Source organism: Natator depressus, chromosome 1 (genome assembly GCF_965152275.1).
Source record: "Natator depressus isolate rNatDep1 chromosome 1, rNatDep2.hap1, whole genome shotgun sequence".
NCBI lineage: Eukaryota > Metazoa > Chordata > Testudines > Cheloniidae > Natator > Natator depressus.
The window spans coordinates 262278109-262301448 of NC_134234.1; the positions used below are offsets into that span (position 1 = coordinate 262278109).

The window sequence follows — 23340 nt, forward strand, 5'->3', positions numbered from 1 at the left end:
CTGATGACAGAACAAGGAGTAATGGTCTCAAGTTGCAGTGGGGGAGGTTTAGGTTGGATATTAGGAAAAACTTTTTCACTAGGAGGGTGGTGAAACACTGGAATGCGTTACCTAGGGAGGTGGTGGAATCTCCTTCCTTAGAAGTTTTTAAGGTCAGGCTTCACAAAGCCCTGGCTGGGATGATTTAGTTGGGGATTGGTCCTGCTTTGAGGAGGGGGTTGGACTAGATGACCTCCTGAGGTCCCTTCCAACCCTAAAATTCTATGAGGCTGCTACAATATTTCTGAACATGCAGGTGAACAGGGGTAAGTAAGATGCCATTTTTCAGGGTGACTTAGTGTTAAAGCCTAGAGAATTCAATGGGACACTAGTAGGCATTTGGCTAGCATTTTCAGAGAGACCTGCTTCTCCTCTAACTCAGGGCAATTTTAGAGCTCTGACCACCAAATCAGCACAACTGTACTGTAAGGGCCCTGTCTTGCAATCCTTGAGGATCTAAAGCTCTCACTGTGCTCTAAATAGCTACAGACTATTGGATCTAACAGGTTATCCTAGAGTCTACAATGGACAAATACTCTGCTATGAAATCAGTGTAGCTACAAAAAATATATTTTATGGAATAATTACAGTTTAATCCAGGAAGGACCAGACTATCATACAAGAAGATCTGGATAACCTTGAAAATGGGAGTAATTTAATAGTGCAAAGTACAAAGTCATGCATTTAAGGCAAGAAGAATTTTTGCTACAATCTGGGGACATATCAGTTGGAAACAATAGAGGAGGAGAAAGACCTGGGTGTATTGGTTGATCGCAGAATGACTATGAGCCTCCAATGTGATGTGGCCATGAAAAAGCTTAATGCAATCCTAGGATGCATCAGGTGAAGTGTTTCCAGTACAGATAGGGAAGTATTATTACCACTGTACAAGTCACTGGTGAGTCCTCATCTGGAATACAGTATGCAGTTTTGGTCTCCCATGTTTAAGAAAGATTAATTCAAGCTGGAACAGGTGCAGAGAAGGGCTATTAGGATGATCAGAGGAATAGAGAACCTACCTTACAAGAGGAGACTTAAGGAGCTTGGCTTGTTTAGCTTAACAAAATGAAGGCTGAGGGGAGATATAATTGCTGTGCATAAATACATCAGAGGGATAAACTTCAGGGATGGAGAGGAATTATTTTAAGTTAAGCACCAATGTTGGCATAAGAAAAAATGGTTATATACTGGCCATCAACAAGTTTAGGCTTGAAAATAGACTAAGGTTTCTAACCATCAGAGGAGTGAAGTTCTGGAACAGCCTCTCAAGGGGAGCAGTGGGGGCAAAAAACCTCACTCGTTTCAAGACTGAGCTTGATAACTTTATGGAGGGGATGGTATGATAAGATTGCCTACAATGGCATGTGGCCCATCTGCGACTGCCAGTAGCAAAAATCCTCAACTGCCAAAGATGGGACACTAGATGGGGAGGGCTCTGAGTTACTACGGAGAATTCTTTCCCAGATGTCTGGCTGCTCAGGGTCTAACTGATCACCATGTTTGGGGTCAAGAAGGAATTTTCCCCCAGGTCAGATTGGCAGAGACCCTGGGGCAGGGATTCACCTTCCTCTGCATCATGGGTCACTTGCTGGTTTAAACTAGAGTAAATGGTGGATTCTCTATCACTTGAAGTCTTTAAATCATGATTTGAGGACTTCCATAATACAGCCAGAGGTGAGAGGCCTATTACAGGAGAAAGTGGGTGACGTTCTGTGGCCTGCGATGTGCAGGAGGTCAGACTAGATGATCATGATGGTCCCTTCTGGCCTTAAAGTCTGAGTCTGAGACAGAACATATTAATGTACAATGAAAAATTATCTCCTCTTCAGACGGAGTGCTCCACATATAATCCTTTGTAGGCCAGATGTTTCTGAACACAGTGTCATCCAAAGGTTTTAAACTCCCTGATTTACAAAGAGTGGGTAACAGAAAACTATGTCAAGAGAAAAATGCTGAACTTCTCCGCAGAAAAAAATGGACTATTCGTGGAAATTTTTTCAGTCCATTGGTATTAAACAGTTTTTCCAGTTTCTTAATACTATCTAGCTATTCTAGTCTCTTCAAATGCACATCAATGCTTTCAATGAAACTTGCTGGTTTAAACTAGAGTAAATGGTGGATTCTCTATCACTTGAAGTCTTTAAATCATGATTTGAGGACTTCCATAATACAGCCAGAGGTGAGAGGCCTATTACAGGAGAAAGTGGGTGACGTTCTGTGGCCTGCGATGTGCAGGAGGTCAGACTAGATGATCATGATGGTCCCTTCTGGCCTTAAAGTCTGAGTCTGAGACAGAACATATTAATGTACAATGAAAAATTATCTCCTCTTCAGACGGAGTGCTCCACATATAATCCTTTGTAGGCCAGATGTTTCTGAACACAGTGTCATCCAAAGGTTTTAAACTCCCTGATTTACAAAGAGTGGGTAACAGAAAACTATGTCAAGAGAAAAATGCTGAACTTCTCCGCAGAAAAAAATGGACTATTCGTGGAAATTTTTTCAGTCCATTGGTATTAAACAGTTTTTCCAGTTTCTTAATACTATCTAGCTATTCTAGTCTCTTCAAATGCACATCAATGCTTTCAATGAAACATTTCCTACTACATTCACACCAGTTTTTTTTGCCTGCCACCTGTGCATTCTGTGTAAAAGACTGTAATTTGTGAACTACATGGAGCATTTACTTTATAAAGAATTCTAGACACATCCCAGGAAAATGGGTCAAAAGTCTACTTTTTAAACTGTGCATTGTGAAATTTGAGTTCCAACTCCATCCAAATAGAATTCCGAGTACCTCTTCAGTGCTCATATTCTAAATCTTCACTGAGCTTCATGGTAAACAAACAAACACCCCCCATTATTGTTTATCTTGCTTGGCTACCAAATCGTTTTTTCTCATAATGCACAGGTAACTGAAGATGCCACTACAGTATACTGACAAAGCCTTTTTGGAGCAGTGCAATCTATGAAAAGGAAACCTGGCACTGGGTGCCATTCTTTTCGATACCTATTCACTTTTGTCTGGATTATCTTTGAAACACGGATTTCATTAAAGTCTCCTGAGAGAGCTTTTTGCATTACAGAATTAACTGATTTATTTTTCAGTCTAGAATGAAACTTTGTATGGGTAATTGATCTGTGTATGGCTTGCCCAGGCTGAGCCACATGGATTACCTGCCACTTGTCAAAGGAAAACAACAAAGAGAGTGTGCCGCTAAACATGTTGAAGTAAATGACTAGACTTTCACTTTCACAGCTAATGTGTATGTTGGCTTTGATTTTCAGCTTGGCCTTAACAAGGATTCTTTTGTTGCACCTGCAATTTTGCAGGCACAGTTTATGTGTCTGAAAAATATCTGGGGGTTGTGGTGGATAATGAGCTGAATATGAGCTCCTAGTGTGATGTTGTGACCCAAAGAGCTAATGCGATCCTACAATGCATAAAGAGGAGAATCTCAAGTAAGAGTAGAGAGGTTATTTTACCTCTTTATTTGGTACCGGGCAACCTCTTCTGAAATAGTGTGTCCAGTTCTAGTCCCCACAATTCAAGAAGGATTTTGATAAATTGGAGAGGGTTCAGAGAAGAACCACAAGAATAATTAAAGGATTAGAAATCCGGCCTTATAGTGATAGACACAAGGGGCTCAATCTATTTAACTTAACAAATGTAAAGTTAAGGGATGACTGATTAGAGTCTGTAAGTAAATAAACACATGGACAACAAATGTTTGATAATGGGCTCTTCAGTCTAGCAGAGAAATGTGTAACACAATCCAATGGCTGGAAGTTGTAGCTAGACAAATTCAGGCAGGTAATAAGGCATAATTTTTAACAATAAGAATAATTAACCATTGGAACAATTTACTAAGGATTGTGGTGGATTCTCCATCACTGACTATTTTTAAATCAAGCTTGAATGTTTCTTCTAAAAGATCTGCTCTAGGAATTATTATGGGGAAGTTCTGTGGCCTGTGTTATATACAGGAGCTCAGACTAGATGATCACAATGCTCCCTTCAAGCCTTAGAATCTATGATTGTCATTTAGATGCCTAAGTGCTTGATTTGTGATTGCAATCAGGCATGGTGCTTAGAAATCTAAAGAATAAACTCTGCCTGCTAATAATGTGGTATTTATGCTGTTCATGAAACTGCAGCTACCCCATATGGTATAACTTCCTTTGTAAATTCATTAGCTCTTGTTATTTACATACTGGATAATAGGATTAGAAAAGTAAGTGACTGAAATGCCCTCTTATAGAGACTCAAATCTATCCAAATGCTTAACATAGTGTATAACAGAAGACATGTCAGATAGTAAATTGACACTGCAGTTGATCTTATTCAAAAGGGAAGATCAGAGAAGATGTAGCTTTTCCCAAATGTCTGTCCCAACTGGGAGAGAAAATTTTGCAACTCGAGATCAGATTTCTTGGTATTTGGCTTAATGCAGTTGTAGAGTGAAATCCAGGCTCTAAAGAAAGCAGTAGGAGTTTTGAAATAAATGTTGGTTACAGTTTCTCCATATGTGCGTGGGTGTGCATGAACATGGGCAGGTGTGTGTATGTGGCAGGAGGGATGATGTTGAGATGAGGACAGGGAATTAAAAAGGAAAGGACATGAAGGAATTTGATTTTACTCATCTTGCAACTTTCCCAAAGTATATTTTAAAATTAAGTTTCAGGTAGCAAGAGAGACAATATATAACTAGTAATACGAACAAAACAATAGAACGTAGCCCATTCAGAATGCATCAACACTTAAAAGGCAGATCCTCAGCAATAGGTCAAAAGACACTATGGAATTTTGAGTGTGTGGCAGCAGGTCTGCACAGCTAGCTGGTGCGCAGCAGGCTATACAGCACTGTTGAGTTACAACCCAACTTGCTGCACACTAAGGCTCTGTGTGGACAAGACCTTAGAGTGATTAAAATTACTGCCTCTCAATGACCCACATGCTGAGTTTAGGTAGGGTGACCAGCTAGCAAGTGTGAAAAATCAGGAGACTTTTTGTTTTTCAGGGGGAGGTATAGTTGAGTATAAAAGACAAAGCCCCTAATATCAGGATGGTCCCGATAATTTCAGGACGTCTAAGCTTACAAGATACCTTTTCTAACTGCCAGCTCTGCAAACACAACTTGGGTTCTGCAAGTTAAGCTATTCTTTCCAACTCATGCATCACAACCAATAATAAAGGGTGTACAACTGGAACTTCGTTAGTAACACTGTCAATGATGCATGAGCGGGAACAGAACACAGCTCATTCCACCGTAACTGTGTTGGCTCGGAAGTACTAACAAGAGAACAAAGTAGGAGAAGTTATTTTTTGTCAGAAAAGAACACTGATATAGCTGAATATATATTGGAGCAAGAGCTGTTGATTAAAAATGTGGCATTTTCACATAATCACTTTTCTGAGCCTAATTGTATTTTAAGTTTCAGCTTTTAAAGGTTGTTCTCTACTCATCCTGTATTTCAAGCCTTTTACCTCACTTTGACATGGTCTTAATCTAATTTTGGTTTTACATTCAGGGATCAGCCAAGAGTCACTATATTATACTATACTGTGTATTCTTGTCATTTGTGATTTCTCATTGCATTCATTACTTTCAACAAGTCTTGAGCCAAGTCATTGCTGAGTACATGCAGCTTTCTCAATACACACTCCTAAACCTCTAAAGCCTTGTCCTCATTAGCACAAAGTTATAGCCATATTAAGAGAAACTACTTTAGAGAGTACTTACTATCCCTCCACAAACACATTCAGAACCCATAAAGTCAAAAAATAATAATATATTTATATAGTATCTTTGATTCAGAATGATCCCCAAATGGTTTTCAGACTTAAACTATACCTACTGGTAGCTATCAGTTCACACACATTAGTTGAAGGTAAAAATGAGCTGTCTTGCAACGAGTGCTTATTTTATACTTCTGCTGCACATCAACTGCCAGATGTTGCCCAAAAAATATCAGTTGCTGCTTAAGGCAGAAAATCAAGCACAATTAGGGGATGATTTGGTAACATTTTGACACGGATGGTGACCATGTTGAAGTTTTGAATCTGGCATGGAGCACTAAAGCACATAACACGAATGGTTAACAGAAAACAGAAATGCTGATACACAAAACCAGCCCTTTCTTTAACTGAAAGTGAACATCAACAGGCAGACTGAAACCCAAACATGCTGACTGATTTTTGAAAAATATCAGAAATTAGTTCATGGGCAATGCTCTACCTCCAGTGACTCTGAGGGGCATGCAGTATTTGCTTGTTGGCACATAGAGGACTGAAGGGTTTTTTTTGGTGTTTTACAACATTTTATTGATTTCATACGGAAACGGTAACCTACATATATAAAATAAAAATACAGGGCCTGATCCTACTATCCTAATTTACATGAGCAGACTGACTACTCATGCAAGATTCCTATTTATTTATATCAGCAAATTTAAAGTGACTTTTGTTATGCTATTTAGGTAAAATAGCTAGGGTTGCATTATTGGGCCTATTTATAGTATATAAACACAACCGGTGAGATTCTCACCCCCACTGCAGCCCCTTTTTGCCTGGTAAAAGTGCCAGAGTGATGAAGAGGGGCTCTAAAAGATCCTGATCCGTGAGGGAGAATTCTTGGTGCAGAAAACAGCCTAAAGGCTTCCTTCTGAATTTCCCCTTGCAAGTACAGGTGTAGGGCAGTGCTTGCCAAACTGTGAGTCACTGTTGCTTTGGGGAGCCCCAAAGGATTCATGGTGGAGCCACGAGTATCTGGGAAATTTTTTTAATCCATATGCTTGTTTTTTTCAAATTAAGAGACTATTAAACTAGACTTAAAAATCACCTGCATCTTATCTATGCATCTTACACTGTTGTTGCTATGGCAGCGGGGGGAGGGAAGAGGAGGATCTCTCTGTGCCCTTCACTCCTGCAGTGGGCCTTCTCCAGAGATGCTGCTGCTGGGGGCAGGATTCAGCAGGAAGGATCTTGGAGGAAAGCTCCCTGCTGGAGTGGAGGACAAAGAGAGGCTTGTAGTGCTGGTGGAACTAGCAGATAAGGAATGGGGACAGAGACTGAGTGGGGAGACTGGTGCATCTAATTTTTATAATGGAACATTTTTTACCAAATGCTAAGCCTACACGTAGCAAAGGTTTGGCTGAAGAAGAAGACGATTTTAAGAAAGTTAAACAGAAAAGGAAGAAAAGTAGATAATGCGATGACAGTTACATTATGTTGGATTTTCATGTCTCAATATTATTGCACAAAGTCCACAGCCACAATGTGTCATTTATTTTCAGGTGTTAGTAAATGAAAGTTTGAGGTCAGGGAAACTACAGAGGCATTTAGAAACCAAATACCAAGCATTCGTAAATAAGAGCTGTGATTTTTTCCACCAAATGAGAAGCATTAGCAAAAAAAAAAAAAAGTCATGTCTAAACAAGCAACTATTCCCCAGAAAGACTTAGAAGCATCTTATGTTGTGGCCATGCAGGTTACAAAATGCAAACAAGCACACACCATTGGAAAGACCCTTCTATTTCCAGCAGCAACAGACATGTGTAGAATTATGATTGGGGAACAAGCAGCCACAGCACTGAAAACCATTCCCATGCCAGAAGGACAGGACTGGTCGCCGTGGTGGGCCCTGGAAAAACAGGGGCAAGATCTAGGGAGAGACTGCGGGGAAGGCAGGACTTTTCTACAGAGGGAAACTCACAGTGGGAGCAAAGTAGGCTTCTGTGGGAGGGAGCCCTGAGATAAGGTTTTTAAGTAGAGAAGAGAAGACTTCGGTAGCCCAAGAGGGCAGAAGAATTATTCATTTGGACTTTTGTCTGGATTTGTTTATGCTACCCTGGAATGGGTCTGAATGTAGGTGACTTGGGTGGAGCCACAGAAAACCTAGGGCCCATGGCAGGCAGATTTCAGGAGGTGGCAACATCCCACACCGACGTAAGGGGGCACACCAAAGGTGAGTGAGCACTGCCGCAATTGGATTATAGAATTAAACAAACCATGTGATGGACAAGTCGCAAAATTGTCCAAATTTTAAAGACCCTCTTGAATCTAGTGTCCTGTGCCAGTAAAAAACAAACAAACCAAAAAACAGTATTTGGTTGTAGGGCGACACCACATTTTAAAATATGTACAAGGGAGCTGCCGTACTAAAATGTTTGCAACTCACAAGAGTAGGAGGCATACTGGGGATGTGGCTGAGGATGCAAGGGATGCACTGGGAATGGATACAATGCTTCAGAGCAGCACTGTGGCCCCTGGGCAGCAAGGGACAGGTTGCCCTAATTTAGACTGATCCTAGGGCTGTCTAATGGGTACTGCAGAGCAGCACAGAATTAGGAAGGTGCAAACGTAGTTTTAAGCCACCTTTGCTGAACTCAGTCCATGGGGAGGACAGCTAAGACTTTCACCCTTCAAAATTAACCAAATTCAATATACACATTTATCATCACGCAAATGTTTCTGAAGCTACATTTTCCCATTCATTTTATGAATGGCGTACTCAAAAATGTGGATAAAAGGATGTTAGTAAGCAAAAACAATTCTATACGCAGTAACTATAAGAACTATAATAAAGCTATAGAACTGTAATATAAGTTATGAGAACTATAATAAAAGAAAAAATAAACTGAGTTGAAATCAAATAGAATCTATTCTGAGTGACTAGGTATCATAAGCATCTTTTCATGTATCAGATATGCGTTGAGATAGAAGTACCTTCAATATATGAACACAAGCCTCTTAATTACTGTTTTTCCATTAATATTTTTCCAATTAGAATTCTCTGATAGGCCACACAAGATTCCCATACAGTAGTTATAGAAATCACTGAAACTGTATTGACAGACAAACTCAGTATTCTCATCTTTGAGCTGTCCATTAAATACAGGAACTTGAATTTTTTTTTTTGCATCCAGTTGTATAAACTGAACAATAGGGGGTGATAAGAATCCTGAGACCCAGATAACACAGCTATTCACATCATTTGTGAGACCATGTAAGATAAAATAGAAATCAATACGAGAAAGTTTGGTATCTGGCTGTTAAAAAAGATATAGTCTATCTCTGGAGTGGAAAGTCCTAAAAACATATGTTAGGCTTTTGCATTAAATACCTAGAATCTCTGTATATCACAGTCACAGATGTATTGGCTATGACCCAGGTCGAACTGGGACAAGACAGTAATGCGATCTCCAATTCAGTATACATTGAAAAAAATATTTATTTTAACATCACATAAAAATCAGCACCAGTGCTGCTCAGTGTGTAAGTTTAGCCATTTGTGAACTCATGACCACTCAGATTAATTACTGCTATCACAGCTCTGCCCTCTATATCTGAATCACTTTGGTATTTAAGGATTTATTTTTCATGCTAGTACCTCCTCACTGTTTATTGCTGAAGATAATAAGATTATGGTGGAATTTCCAAATGAGAGCCATGTAATATAGCTCAGGAACCTGTCTGAGGGGATGGTACACCTGGGCAAAATGTTTATAATCTTCATCAGGCAGGAACTGTCCAGATTTTGTCAGCTTCATGTTTCTGATATTGTGCCCTTCTTTTCTCTGCATTTGTGGTTTAACTTTTACATTTCATGCTATTTGTCTTACTGGTTCAAAAACTGCCTTCACAGGCTCTTGCATCATTTGCATTTGTCAGGGTAGCCAGTATCATATGCCATCCTTTCATTGCAGTGTTTCTGGTGAATTTGGTGTCAAAGTTGTAGCGTGAATAGCCCTTAAAGTTTACTTTTCAACACTTCATCTCAAATTGAAGAGGCTAAAGCAGACAGGACTAATATCAAAATCCCAAAGCAACATCACAAACAGTGAAGTGGCCAGATGAAAAACAATCAAGAGCCAAACAGAAAATTATTGAATAACCCATGTTCACCTTACTCTAAGATTCACAACTGATATACCTGCTGACTTTCAGCAGCCAGAACTGGAGACAGCTGGCTCTCACATCTTCTCCAGTTGTAAACTTAGCTCTCTTCCCACTGGAAGCAGGTTCATTATGTAATAGTAACGAGCACCAGTCAAAGCTGCTACTTATACATTCCAGCACTGAAACCCAGATTGGTCTGGAACTCTCATCAAAGGACAGACCCATGCAATTGAAATGACACACAATCAAGGCATTAACCAGTCATTCCACTGAGTTCAAACTTAGATATTATCTAAGGAGGTTGCTAATGTACAGAGAAAGCTACTGGTACTGTAATTCTACTTATTTCCTCTGATTGTAATTCAATTCAAGGACAAAATGATTAAATTAAACCCTAAGATACATATTTTATAAAGTTAAAGTCATATGTTCTAAAAGACTACACATTTAGATGTTAAAAGTATTTACTAGAGCTATGTAACAACCTCATTTTGATCATTCTGAAAACTAAATTTAGAGATGTCCAATTACTAATTCTAGCAAGAAGTCAAATTGGGTCAAACAATATTAATGAGAAATATAGCTGCATGTCAATGGCATAACAGAGAAATTGAAATGAATAGTGAGATGGCGGAACATTCAGAGAAAAACCTGTATTCTAGGCAGTAAAAGAGCAAATGCCAATAAAGGCACATTGACTTGAAAGAAGACAACTGTATAGCCACCAGAGAGAGAACATCAAAAGTTGATACCAAGTACCTTAAAGACAAATACTTCAAAAGTTTCCCATGCAAAATGCTGCATTTAAGGTCCATAATACAGAAAAGATAGTGCCTTCGTAGCTTTCACCGTTGGTCTCAGTACCATAATAAATCCAAAAGCCTGTTTCAAATTTCTCAAAATAAAACAGTTATTCAAAATAGAACTATTTGACAGACAGATCAACAGGCAGGATTAATTCCATGTTCATCTTCTGCTTTGATAAAACTTAATATGCTACAAAAATATTTTCACATGTTTGTTATTGACTTTATTTTATGAAAGATCAGATTTTGTGATCTGGGCTGAACAGCCACATACTTCTGTATTAGCTAATAACAAGTTAACATGATGTTGAATTTCCTCTGTGAAACAGGGGATTGTGAGTACAAGCAAGAAACCTATGTAATAAACACACTGTCATTAAACTACGGTTGTGACATGAAGGTTATTTCCAAGATACCTTGATGTAGTAGCTACTGGTAAATGTTGATGTTCTAATGGTAACCACTATACAATATCTACGTTCCATCAGAAAAAAATGTTAAAAGGAAGGCAGATAGGTATAAAATTTTCATTCCTTTCAAAGAGAAAGGCCTGCCATTTTCCCCCAGTTAGCATTCTGATAGGAAGTGTGCTGTTCAAGGGCATGTGCAGAAGAACTACAGGCATATGGTTGATAACATGCATTTTAAAAATCAGTGGGACAGTGTATAAAGACAGGTAGATAAACAGACACATGGTAGGTAGTTCAGGAAGGCCTTGAATCTATAAATCCTTGTATGGTATGATAATAGCAAACATTACACTTCAGTACAAGCGAGAGTACATGAGGCACAAGTAAGGTTAAGTACTAGTCATAGTCCTTCACACTGACTGGCACCGAGACTCAAGCCCCCTCCATGCACACTAACTTATTCATAAGTGTAAAAAGGAGTGGCGGATGGGCAGAAAATGTGCACATCTGAAGAGACATGTTTAAGTATGTTCCTCATGTTACTAAGCCACTTACCCATGTATGACGTTTATAAGATTTGCCCCTGCTAAAATAAATACAGTTGAAGGCTTGATAGTGTTCACTTATATGGTAGGGAAGAATTATTCCCTCAACTTCAGGGGTCACTGTATGAAATTCTATATTCTGTGTAATGCTAGAGATCAGACAAGATGATCTTAGTGTTTCATTCTGGCCTTAAAATCTATGGGTCTGATTCTCATTTACACTAGGACCCATTTACACTGCTCTGTATATTGACACCCACTTTAAGACCCCTTTCCTCTGCCAGGGCAGTGTAAAGAGGCCTTTGAACAGTGATACTCAGACCTCAATGGCTCAAGAACCAAATTAGAGATCAACATTACCCAAAAGAGCCAAAGTAGTGTGAATTCACTGTTTCATTTACTATATATCTATTATTCTCACAGCAAAATGACCAAGTATTCTACAATTGGTTAATAAAATAGTAAAAGCATCCTGATTGGTTAATAATTAAATCAGACAGTGGTTTGACATATCATGTCTTGCAAAGAGTCACAGAAAACACATTAAGGAGCCACTTGCGGCTCCTGAGCCTCAGTGTGAATATCACTGCCTTAGAGTAAATGAGAATCAGGCCCTACTAATCTATAGAGTTTTATATTTTAAAATTTTCATAAAAATTCTCTTACCTCTTTCTCCATTTGTAGTCCTTCTGCTCTGATATTTCTTTCAAATACCTCTCTCTTCTCTGTCTGTGCGCTGGATTTTCTGTACACCAGAATGTAGTCAATCCGGCATTTTCCATCCCTAAAATATAGCCCATTGGATTTGTTTTTATCAGGTACTCCCTGTGAAGAGCAAAAACAATTATCAAAGCATATTTGACTATCACCATTTGAACCTAAGGAGCTATAAATTTCAGTGAGATTCAATATAAAAGGCTTGACTGGTAAGCAATTAGGAGAAGTCTTTAAGTGCTTTGTGTGTGATGTTTCGTAAGATTGATAGCTTTGTCTAGCATCCCATACACAAATACTTCTGGATTTGATGGTCTCTGCTTAAGCAGAAGGGGTACTGACCTCCCAGATTCAAAACTAGTATGCCTCGTTAGGCAAGCTTTAAAGTCAGGAGGAAAGGGAGACAAAGGGAGATTTTATGTCACTTGAAGTCTGACAGGAACTTTTAACGTATAAAATTAAGTAAAGGATGGAGTTATTCTGAAACAAAAGCTGAAGACTAAGAGTTTAATGTACTAAAATATCCACATACAAACAAAGTAAAAGAATTGGAAGCATTTCAATGTGATGGTGATTATGACCCACTGTGTTGAGCATAACTCACCCCTGGCTGGCAGGTCCCCTGTATGGTAGCAACAGCTTCAGTAGCCCTCCACAGGTGGCAGAAGAGGACTGTGATGAGGCATCCGCCCACATTGGCATGCATGGAGTCTATAGAGCCCTAGGGAGGCTGCATGGGAAGCAGCCCATAGGAAGAGAGGCTGCAAGGAGCAGCCAATCTGGGCTCAGGAGGCCCATATAAGAAGAACCACAGGGCAGAGCAGGGGCAGTTACTCTCTGGAGCTCAAGGAGGGAGAACTGGGTGCCTTGCAGGTGGAAGGAAGCTAGCACCTTGGACAGAGCAGTAGTGGCAGGGACCTGGGGAGCAAAACGGAGCTGCTGGCTGCTGGGACTTGTGGGCTGGAGGCCCTGAGAAGAGGGTGAAGAATGTGCTGGGGCCATAGAGAAGTGGCCCAGGGAACTTAAGCAGCACTGGTGGAGAAGTTAAGGAGAGGCAGCAGGAAGCTGCTATCTACAGATCCTGGGCTGGGAACCAGAGTAATGGGCAGGCCCAGGTCCCTCCCACTTGCCTCTGGGGAAGTGGCTGGACTGTAGAACTCGGAGATACTTCTTCCCCGCCCCCAGCCCCGGAAGAGGGAAAACATGGATGGTGGCACGGCTGGAGGGCCGAGTCATGAAGAGGACACTGTGGGTCTGCAAGTGAGGATGACAACAGGAGAGGCACCACCAGGAGAGGGTGCAGCGGCTGAGAGAGCTAATCCCTGAAATGGCCAGCAGAAGGCACCATGCTGGTGAGTGACCCCCATGACAAAGACACAAAAGTTCTGTTTCCATCCCAGCATAGTCCCACTAGATTAACTTTAGAACACTATGGAACTAGTGAACATACCTTCTGACTGCATTTACCAGACTGGAAATAACTCACAGTCTATCTTTATCAACAGCTAAAGAAAACACTACTTCTTGACTATTACCTATAAATAATGGATCTGTTCAAGAATTTGCTACCCTTGCAACAAGCAAACAGATTTAACTTTTTTTTGCTTTAGTAAACAGAGATCAGCAGAGACTGATTCCTTTCCAAAAATCTAATAAACCAGGAAACCAGTCTCTTTTAAAGAGTCAGGTCAGTGTGGAGGAGAAGCTTGCCTTTTATCCCTCACACTTTTTACAACCATCTCTCTCTCTTTATATTATATAATACACACATTCACACACACACCCCATCGTCTGCAGTACCACCCCTGTCAGCTGGTAGGTTTATGTTTTCGTGTAGATGGGGTATGTTGCTCAAAGTGTGGAGGTTGTAAATGTGTTTTGAGGGATTTTTTTTTAAAAGAAATGTTAAAGTGCTTAGAGCCTGACATAAGCAGTGTTACACACTGAAATAACAAAACTCTTCAGCCATTGGAATGAGCAGAGAGAGTGGAGTGATGGAGAAGAGCTCGCAGGAGCTCTCCTGCTAACATTCCACGGCCAAACTGAAGAGACAATTGAGGTAGTTTCCTGTCTGTGATGAGTCACCCTCTATCTGGATACTGGCAAACCATCCCTGCCAGAAATAAACTAAACCCTGTGGCTGATTAAATTAAAAAAAACCTTCTTAAAAATCAAATATTCTGCCTTTCAAATGCACTGTCAGGCATTTTCAGACCATTTTCCCAGAGGAGAACTGTCTCCCATTTTAAATGGCGCAGTCTGAACGCTGTGCACGATCAATATAATAAATGTATCTTGCAGGCAAAAAAGGATAAATATTCCCAACAAGGGTGCTTGGTGTTTGCCTCCTTGGTTCTGGTTATGAGAAAGCATCTTAGTTTAAACGTGAAAGCAAATGAGAAGGTTCCACATGGCCCTTAGCCTTGGGACACTAGACTCGCTGCAGGCTAAAAGAGGGGAATTTTTGAAAGAACCGCTCATTAAAATATTGACTTCACAATGCCTGCCAGGTGCAGAGTTGGTACAGTATGTAAGGTTTGTCAAGTAAAAAAGAAGGCAAGAAAAATGTTTAAAAGCATTAGGAAATGATGAGAGACCATTTGTATCTATATTGTATATAGTACTGATAAATGACATCAGCAATACACTAGGGAAAGATTCTGCAGAGCATTAAATATGAAAATAATTCAGGAAAACATATTGCTTAACTTTCCCTATAAAACTGCGACTTTGGGGGGGTGGGGAGGGGAAAAAAAGCAAGGGGATATTTAAGTAAATGAAAGGTAAAGCAAAGTCTTTAAAAACAATGGGGCTGATTGTGGTCCCTTCTCCATTCCCTATATGCAGCCCTTGGGAGACCACTGTAAGTTAAAGTAGTACCTGGAAATACAAAGGGCACACAAGTGGCTCAAAGGCAAGCCACCTTTGTCCCCTCTCCCGCTGGGCTGTGGGTTCTGTGCTGCGTGTCCAGGAGGTACAGCACAGGATCTGCCCCAGTGATCTTATGTATATTATGGAGGTGTCCATAGTGACTCCATAGTACAGGTTAAATTCAGATTTATGTTTAAAGCCAGATTGAAGTTTCCTCTGTTTCCCATTTTAATGATTGAATTTAGTCTCTGACTCTGATGTAACTCCTCAGAATACAATTGGCTTTTCTTTAAATGTTTCTTAAGCAAACAGTCAGTATTTTGCCCCATTTTCCCTGGTGTATCTTTGGATTCTTCTGGTTACATAACCTCAGGTACACACACTCCGCATGCGCACATTCTGATAACACCTTTGACTTAGGCTTTTTTCTGAAATCTTAAAATTAAACTGAGAGTTATTGCTTTGATATTGGGGGTGGAGCAAAATCCAGTGCAGCAGCCATCTGCTTAGCAACGCAGGTTGCCAGGAATGCATCATTCCAGTGCACCAGTCACTGCACTGGTTCTGCAATTAATATAGAGTTCAATTCAAAGTCTCTGTTCTGATATTAAAAACCTACCTCTGAGACTGGCCCTAACTACCTGAGATATATCCCCTCTCCTTCTCCTAATATGACTGCTCATGACAATGGCATTCCCGCGGAAGTGTGAAACCGTCCCATCCAATTCAGGCCATTTTGGTTTTAAAAAAAAGACTAACACTTCTTGATGGAGTTTCTTGCTGTCTTGTCAGCCTCATTTATAACCTACACATTTATATAGCTGCAACTCATACATACAGAGACAAACACACAGAGTCTATATAGTATGTGTATCAAAGATATGCTCAAAATCTATGGCCCTCTAGTGTCAGAATGTTGGATCATATTAAAGAAGTTCTGTATTAAAATCACAAATGAGTTTGATTCCCCATAGTTTAAATTCCAGGGTATTACTAATTAAGAGGTCTCTTGGGTTTTGGTACTGTTTCTCTCCCTCTATGTGTGAAACTTGCAAGCTGCTAATTGTGTTAGTACATTCTAAGACAGAGTCTGTTCTCAAAGCAATTCACAGAGACTCAAAGCAATACTCTAACAACAGAAACAGCACCCAGAGACTCCTCGCCCTTTTGTTGTATTAACAATTGTGATTAAAATAGAGATAGAGGATGTATGTGGATGGATGCTTGGTGTGGATAATAACTGAATGATCAGGGAGGTGCCAGCCTAAGAATCCAGTGTCCATCGGCTGAAGAAGGCGTCAAGTGGAAATAACCAGAGGACCCCCGGAGGGCAGACTGGAATCCACCCAACAGCCTCAAGAATGGGAGAACCAAAGAACAAGATAACATCTAGCAGCACGGAGCCGTCAGGAATGTGCCATCTGCTGATTGATTCAGCAACAGCATGATGAAGCAATTCCCACAGACTGGCCTAGGAAGAAATTCCTATAAAAAGAGACTCTAAAAAGTGAGAACTTTGGGGTCTGATTCTGCAAACCAACTTCCAGGAGCATCAGATGAGCATCTGACAAGGCCCTGCTCCCTCCTCATGTCCAGGCCACCTGGCCAGTGGCTTGGCATGAGCAACTCTAAGGCTGGTAACTATGATGACAACCTTGCAGAACCTCTGTGTGTGTGTGTGTGTGTGTGTGTGAATGTGTGAATAAATATGAGATTGAATGGAATGTTATAGCTATAACTAACTGCTTACTATGATAACAACCTTGCAGAACCTGTGTGTGTGTGTGTGTGTGTGTTTGTATGAATGAATGAGTGAATAAAGATGAGATTGAATGGAATGTTACAGCTGTAACTAACTGCTTACTATGATTCTTTCTGTATTCACAATAAATGTGGTATTTTGCCTTTTTCCCTTTAATAAGATCCTGCTGGTTTTTAATTTATTGGTACAACAAGAATACACTTCATGGCGGTAATCACAGTAGAAAGTTGAATAGGACTTTAACAGAAATATGAGTAGGATGACAAGGGAATTTTAAAGCTGCTTACCTGCACTTCCTTTTAAAGAGCAGTCAATTCACCATGAGAAACGCTGAAGCACCTTTCACTTAAAAGCAGATTTGCTTTATCATATTTCCCATATCTTTTGGTCCTTCGCTTTTCATTACAAGGGACATTTGTATGAAAATAGGATCTTTGGGTCTAAAGAGCTCATCTGCTCTTGTTGCTTATTCCCACCTGAAATCATAATCCTCTGTATGTGACTTTATGTTTGGTAGCTGGAGAATAACTTGTAATGCCACTAAGGATTATGAGTATAGGAAAGAAGAATAAGCAGGAATATGTGCACTCAAGTACAGTTATGATCTGAAGAGGGACTATGTTTTGCATGTATATAGTTTTCCGTCACTACTTTTTAGGTTGTAAATTCTTTGGAGCAGGAGCTGCATCTTCTGATGTGTCTGTATAGGGCCTACCACATTTTTGGCAGTAGTGTAGTATAAATAATAATGACATAGGAAAAAACCTATGTTAAAATAATGCTATTTAGGCTGCAAAATCAAGCACTCAAAGATTAGGAAGTGACAGATCTATATCTTTGTCTGTGTAACTGTAGTGAAACCATTTGCAACTCATTTTGCATGCCCATTTTGTACATTGAATGAGGCCGGGATACTGTGGAAAAAATAGTATGTGATCATGTAATTAAAAATATAATGCATATGCCCAAGGTGGGGGGGTCAAGGGGTGAATTAAGGTTGAATGGGTGACCACTGCGAGTTGTAGGCGCTCAGATCATTTAAAAGTCAGGCCACTTATTTTTTTTTTCATGCCTAAATATGAATTATGGGGCCTAAGCTTTGTGCTCCCACTTTGAAAAATTTTGGCCTTACTTACTCCTATTCCACTGAAGATCTGACTAGTCCTCCCCTACTGGACACACCACTGGTGGTATAAGTGAAAAACTGCACTTGAGACAGATCTCTGGGAACAGAGTTGCTCAGCCCAGTGGATTGTGGCCTAATGCACAAACTGCCTGATCCTCAGCGCTCTGTCTAGTGGACCCCAGCCCTGAGGAAGCAAGAAGTCACTAAGAGGAAGTTAATGCTGCAAGCCGTGCATGGGAAGGGGGGGAATTGTATGCTGCAAAGCCACAACTCCCATCTCTGTACATACTACTTACCACCATTTTGCATGATCAGATTTGTTCTTCTCTGCACTACCCAGTGGATGGTGACATATGTCCCATGTCTGGTAGCCAGTGCTGTCTATCACAAATGCATGAGATCATTCCAGTCCCTGAGGATTAATGCAGTGACACATTGATAGGCCAGATGAACCAATAACACATTGGTGCAATCACTACTGGAATACTGTGTCCAGTTGTAGCATCAACCATTCGAGAAGGATGTTGATAAATCGGAGAGGGTTCACAGAAGGGCCCCAAGAATGATTAAGGGATTCTGAACCCAAAAGATTTTATATTTCCATGTTATGATTTTAGAGCAGAGGTCATTTTTAAGGGCCCACACACACGATCACAGGATTGGATAAGAGTGGGCCTGCAGTGAATAAGCCTTTCAAAAAATTACATTTATTCCCTGTATGGCTTAGTCTATTGGCTCTTACCTCTCCAACTGTTTCCAATCTGCTGGCATCATCTGAAGTACTGGTCAAATTACCATGGTGAAGAAGAGAGTCATTATCTTTGGAAGGGCTATTTACTTCTTCTAACTCATCAAAAAAAATGTTCACGTCCTTGGCTACTACAAGCAAAAACAAAACCAAAAATAGAGTTTCAAACTAAAGCTGAAAACAGGCACTGAAAATAATACATTATAATAACCAAATATTGTACTTTTGCTTGTTATGAGATAAACACCTTTTGGTTTAAAATTTTAAGGGGTTGTGGTTGTCAATGGTCGTATGATAGCACAATGATATTTTCACTAGCAGGCAACAAAGCTTTAGGAAAACTAATACTTTTATGATGCAAATTAAAAAAAAAAATCTGTCATAATAAAAGATATGCTAGCTAATTTCCTGGCTTCTCTTCAGATAATTGGTTTAAAGGCTTGCCTTTGGGATTACAGTGACCTCTGAAAATGTATTATAATAAAAAGGCAACATTTTTTAATATTCTCTGAAGTGTCCTGTTACATGTTGCAGAGATTCTCATAGGTATCATAGCCAGAGGGTTGAGAATGACCACAGTGCAATCTGTTCCACCTTGTATTTACCAATGTATCCACTGAGTACATTTCCCAGACCTGAAGAAAAGCTCTGTGTAAACTCAAAAGCTTGTCTCTGTCACCAACAGAAGTTGGTCCAAAAAAAGATATTACCTCACCCACCTTGTCTCTCAGTATATTGGTCTGTCTGATGCCACTGAGAGGGTTGTGAGAGAAGCAGTGATTTAAATCCACATATTATATCCAGTCTGAAGAGAGGTCAGGAAATCATTCTATTTGCATTACTGTATTGTTTCATCAGGACTGAAAATGACTGCACTGCACCTGAAGTGGGCAGGGAGAACATTGTCTGGGCTTGCCAGAGGAAGGAAGTAGTGCTTTATGGGAGGGATGGGGAAGGAGGTGAGTAACTACTGCAAAAAGGTGGGGAGTGGTCAGCTTTGCAGCACTGACTCAGCCCCTGGGAATGTGAGGGCAGAAGTCTTTACAAGGTGTAACCCTGGACATTGGAAGCCCATTCTCCATGGAGCAGGAAAGGCAGCACCCACTCTCCCTCCCCTCAAGGTGCTAAAGTCTGGTTGGGTTAGGACCTGCTGTGGGCATTGTGCTACTCGCTCCTTTGTAGGGTGGCTGGGAAGGAATTTTTCCCTCGCCACCATATTGGCTTTGGTGGAGTGGGGTTTTTTCGCCTCCTCCACAGCGGGTGTCAGGGAGGACCTATTATGGTGAGGAGAAAAGTGGTTAAGCTATATGTCTCAACTTGTTTTGTAAGTGTGGGGCAGATGTCCAGTGCAGGTACTCCATAGGGAAAGCATCCAGTGACCAGATAAATGGCCTGGTAATGGACTTGAAAAGGAGATGCTGGTTAATGGAATGGGGTGGAGGGGTTGGGGCTCCTATGATTGGTACAGCAGGGAGCCAACCCTCCCTTTCCTATAGCCTACCTTAACCCTCTTATGAGGGGTGGATGGATGGTAAGGTCCAAGCCACAGATTGGTTGGGGGACCTGGATGGAAAATGAAAGGGGCTGGTGGAAGCCTCAGGTCGTTATTTGAATGAACATGAATTTGCTTGCACTGTACACTTTTATCCAGCGGGTAGTCCCAGACATCTAATAATAAAGTTGTGGCCTGATTAAAATTAATATCAAGTATCTCCTGTCCTTCTTCTGGGATAGCTGGATAACCTCCCACCAGGTACCCCACGGTAAATGATATATCACACTTCTCATGATCATTTACAGTAAAACAAGGTCACAGAGGACTATCTATAGATGTACTAATAAAGGTGAAATGTCCTATACTACTTAAACTCTGAGGTTGTGCTGAGTGCTCATTGGCTGAGTGGCTGTGCAAGACTACTGAACACCAGTGTGTCATGAAAGGGGAAAGCCAGATGGGCTGATGTGGTGGGCACAGCTGGGGAGGAGAGGGGTAAGAAAGGAGAGGAACCAGGGGATCCATGTTTATGCTGATCTAATATCCAATGGCTTTATGTGGATAAGGAGATTTTACTGAAAACCTATCCAAAGGTTAAAGATTTATGCTCCTTTTTTGCAAGTATAAAACGAGAGCAGGTAGGTTTAGATGATAAATGCTGCATTTCAGACTAACAGCTTTGCATATAAAGCTACTTTTAAAAAATTCTAAAAACCAAACAAACCCAAACCCCCCGCCCAAACTTTTCTTCACATCAGATTGACTCCACTATGGAAACTAGAATAATATACCAAGACAAACTGCCTCATTTTGAATTGAAAAATCATAGCTTTTAGGGTCTTCAACTGCTCTTTCCATCTTGATGACATAACAATAAAGCTTTGCTATTAGGCAATTATCATGGCATTCTATGCCAGACTAGTAGCTACTGCATCTTGTGTACCAAGCTTATGGTTTAACAAATTAGGTAAAATATTGCATTATTCAGCTATACTTCTTCTGACCACACATAGGAATTATACAATGCTTAATTCACACTGAACACTTTGTCCTGTAATCATTTAGTTTTACATAGCACCCTCCACCCTCATAGATCCCAGATTGCTTTAGCAAGGATATTAGGTCCAATAGTCTTATCGAGCATCTTACTTACCCTACCTATATATCCGTTTATCACCACTATATCTGAATACCTTCCAAGGTTAAAACAATTTTTTTTTACAATCATACATATTATTAAAAAGAAAAAGAGTACTTGTGGCACCTTAGAGACTAACCAATTTATTTGAGCATAAGCTTTCGTGAGCTACAGCTCACTTCATCAGATGCATACTGTGGAAAATACAGATGATGTTTTTATACACACAGACCATGAAAAAATGGGTGATTATCACTACAAAAGGTTTTCTCTCCCCCCACCCCACTCTCCTGCTGGTAGTAGCTTATCTAAAGTGAACACTCTCCTTACAATGTGTATGATAATCAAGGTGCACCATTTCCAGCACAAATCCAGGTTTTCTCCCCCACCCCCCCCCAAACCCACTCTCTTGTTGGTAGTAGCTTATCTAAAGTGATCACTCTCCTTACAATGTGTATGATAATCAAGGTGGGCCATTTCCAGCACAAATCCAGGGTTTAACAAGAACATCTGAGGAACAGGGGGCGGGGAATGGGGTAGGAAAAAACAAGGGGAAATAGGTTACCTTGCATAATGACTTAGCCACTCCCAGTCTCTTTTCAAGCCTAAGTTAATTGTATCCAATTTGCAAATGAATTCCAGTTCAGCAGTCGCTCGCTGGACTCTGGTTTTGAAGTTTTTCTGTTGTAATATCGCAACTTTCATGTCTGTAATCGCGTTGCAAGGATAGGTTCCTGGGTTAGTGGTTCTGTTGTGTGGTATGTGGTTGTTGGTGAGTATTCGCTTCAGGTTGGGGGGCTGTCTGTAGGCAAGGACTGGCCTGTCTCCCAAGATTTGTGAGAGTGATGGGTCATCCTTCAGGATAGGTTGTAGATCCTTGATAATGTGTTGGAGAAGTCACCTACTACAGGACAGGCCTAACAAAGAAAATAACAGAATGCCACTAGCCGTCACCTTCAGCCCCCAACTAAAACCCCTCCAACGCATTATCAAGGATCTACAACCTATCCTGAAGGACGACCCATCACTCTCACAAATCTTGGGAGACAGGCCAGTCCTTGCCTACAGACAGCCCCCCAACCTGAAGCGAATACTCACCAACAACCACATACCACACAACAGAACCACTAACCCAGGAACCTATCCTTGCAACAAAGCCCGTTGCCAGCTGTGCCCACATATCTATTCAGGGGACACCATCACAGGGCCTAATAACATCAGCCACACTATCAGAGGCTCGTTCACCTGCACATCCACCAATGTGATATATGCCATCATGTGCCAGTAATGCCCCTCTGCCATGTACATTGGGCAAACTGGACAGTCTCTACGTAAAAGAATAAATGGACACAAATCAGATGTCAAGAATTGTAACATTCAAAAACCAGTCGGAGAACACTTCAATCTCTCTGGTCACTCGATTTCTGATCTCAAAGTGACTATCCTTCAACAAAAAAACTTCGAAAACAGACTCCAACGAGAGACTGCTGAATTGGAATTAATTTGCAAATTGGATACAATTACCTTAGGCTTGTATAGAGACTGGGAATGGTTGATTCATTATAAAAAGTAACCTATTTCCCCTTGTTTATTCCTTCCTCCCCCCCCGCACTGTTCCTTTTGTAGTGATAAACGCCCATTTTTTCATGGTCTGTGTGTATAAAAACATCTTCTGTATTTTCCACAGTATGCATCCGATGAAGTGAGCTGTAGCTCACGAAAGCTTATGCTCAAATAAATTGGTTAGTCTCTAAGGTGCCACAAGTACTCCTTTTCTTTTTGCGA

General features: G+C 40.6%; 1 protein-coding gene across 1 annotated transcript in view; it reads right to left on the reverse strand.

Annotated features, from left to right (window-relative positions):
• ANO4 (anoctamin 4) overlaps positions 1-23340 on the reverse strand; it is a 282834-nt gene that overhangs the window by 147585 nt on the left and 111909 nt on the right. The window contains exons 4-5 of the mRNA XM_074941819.1: positions 18917-19053; positions 12368-12526 (exon numbers count right to left, since the gene is read on the reverse strand). Of these exons, the coding sequence (XP_074797920.1) occupies positions 12368-12526; positions 18917-19053 (296 nt within the window). The remainder of the gene's footprint in view (positions 1-12367; positions 12527-18916; positions 19054-23340) is intronic.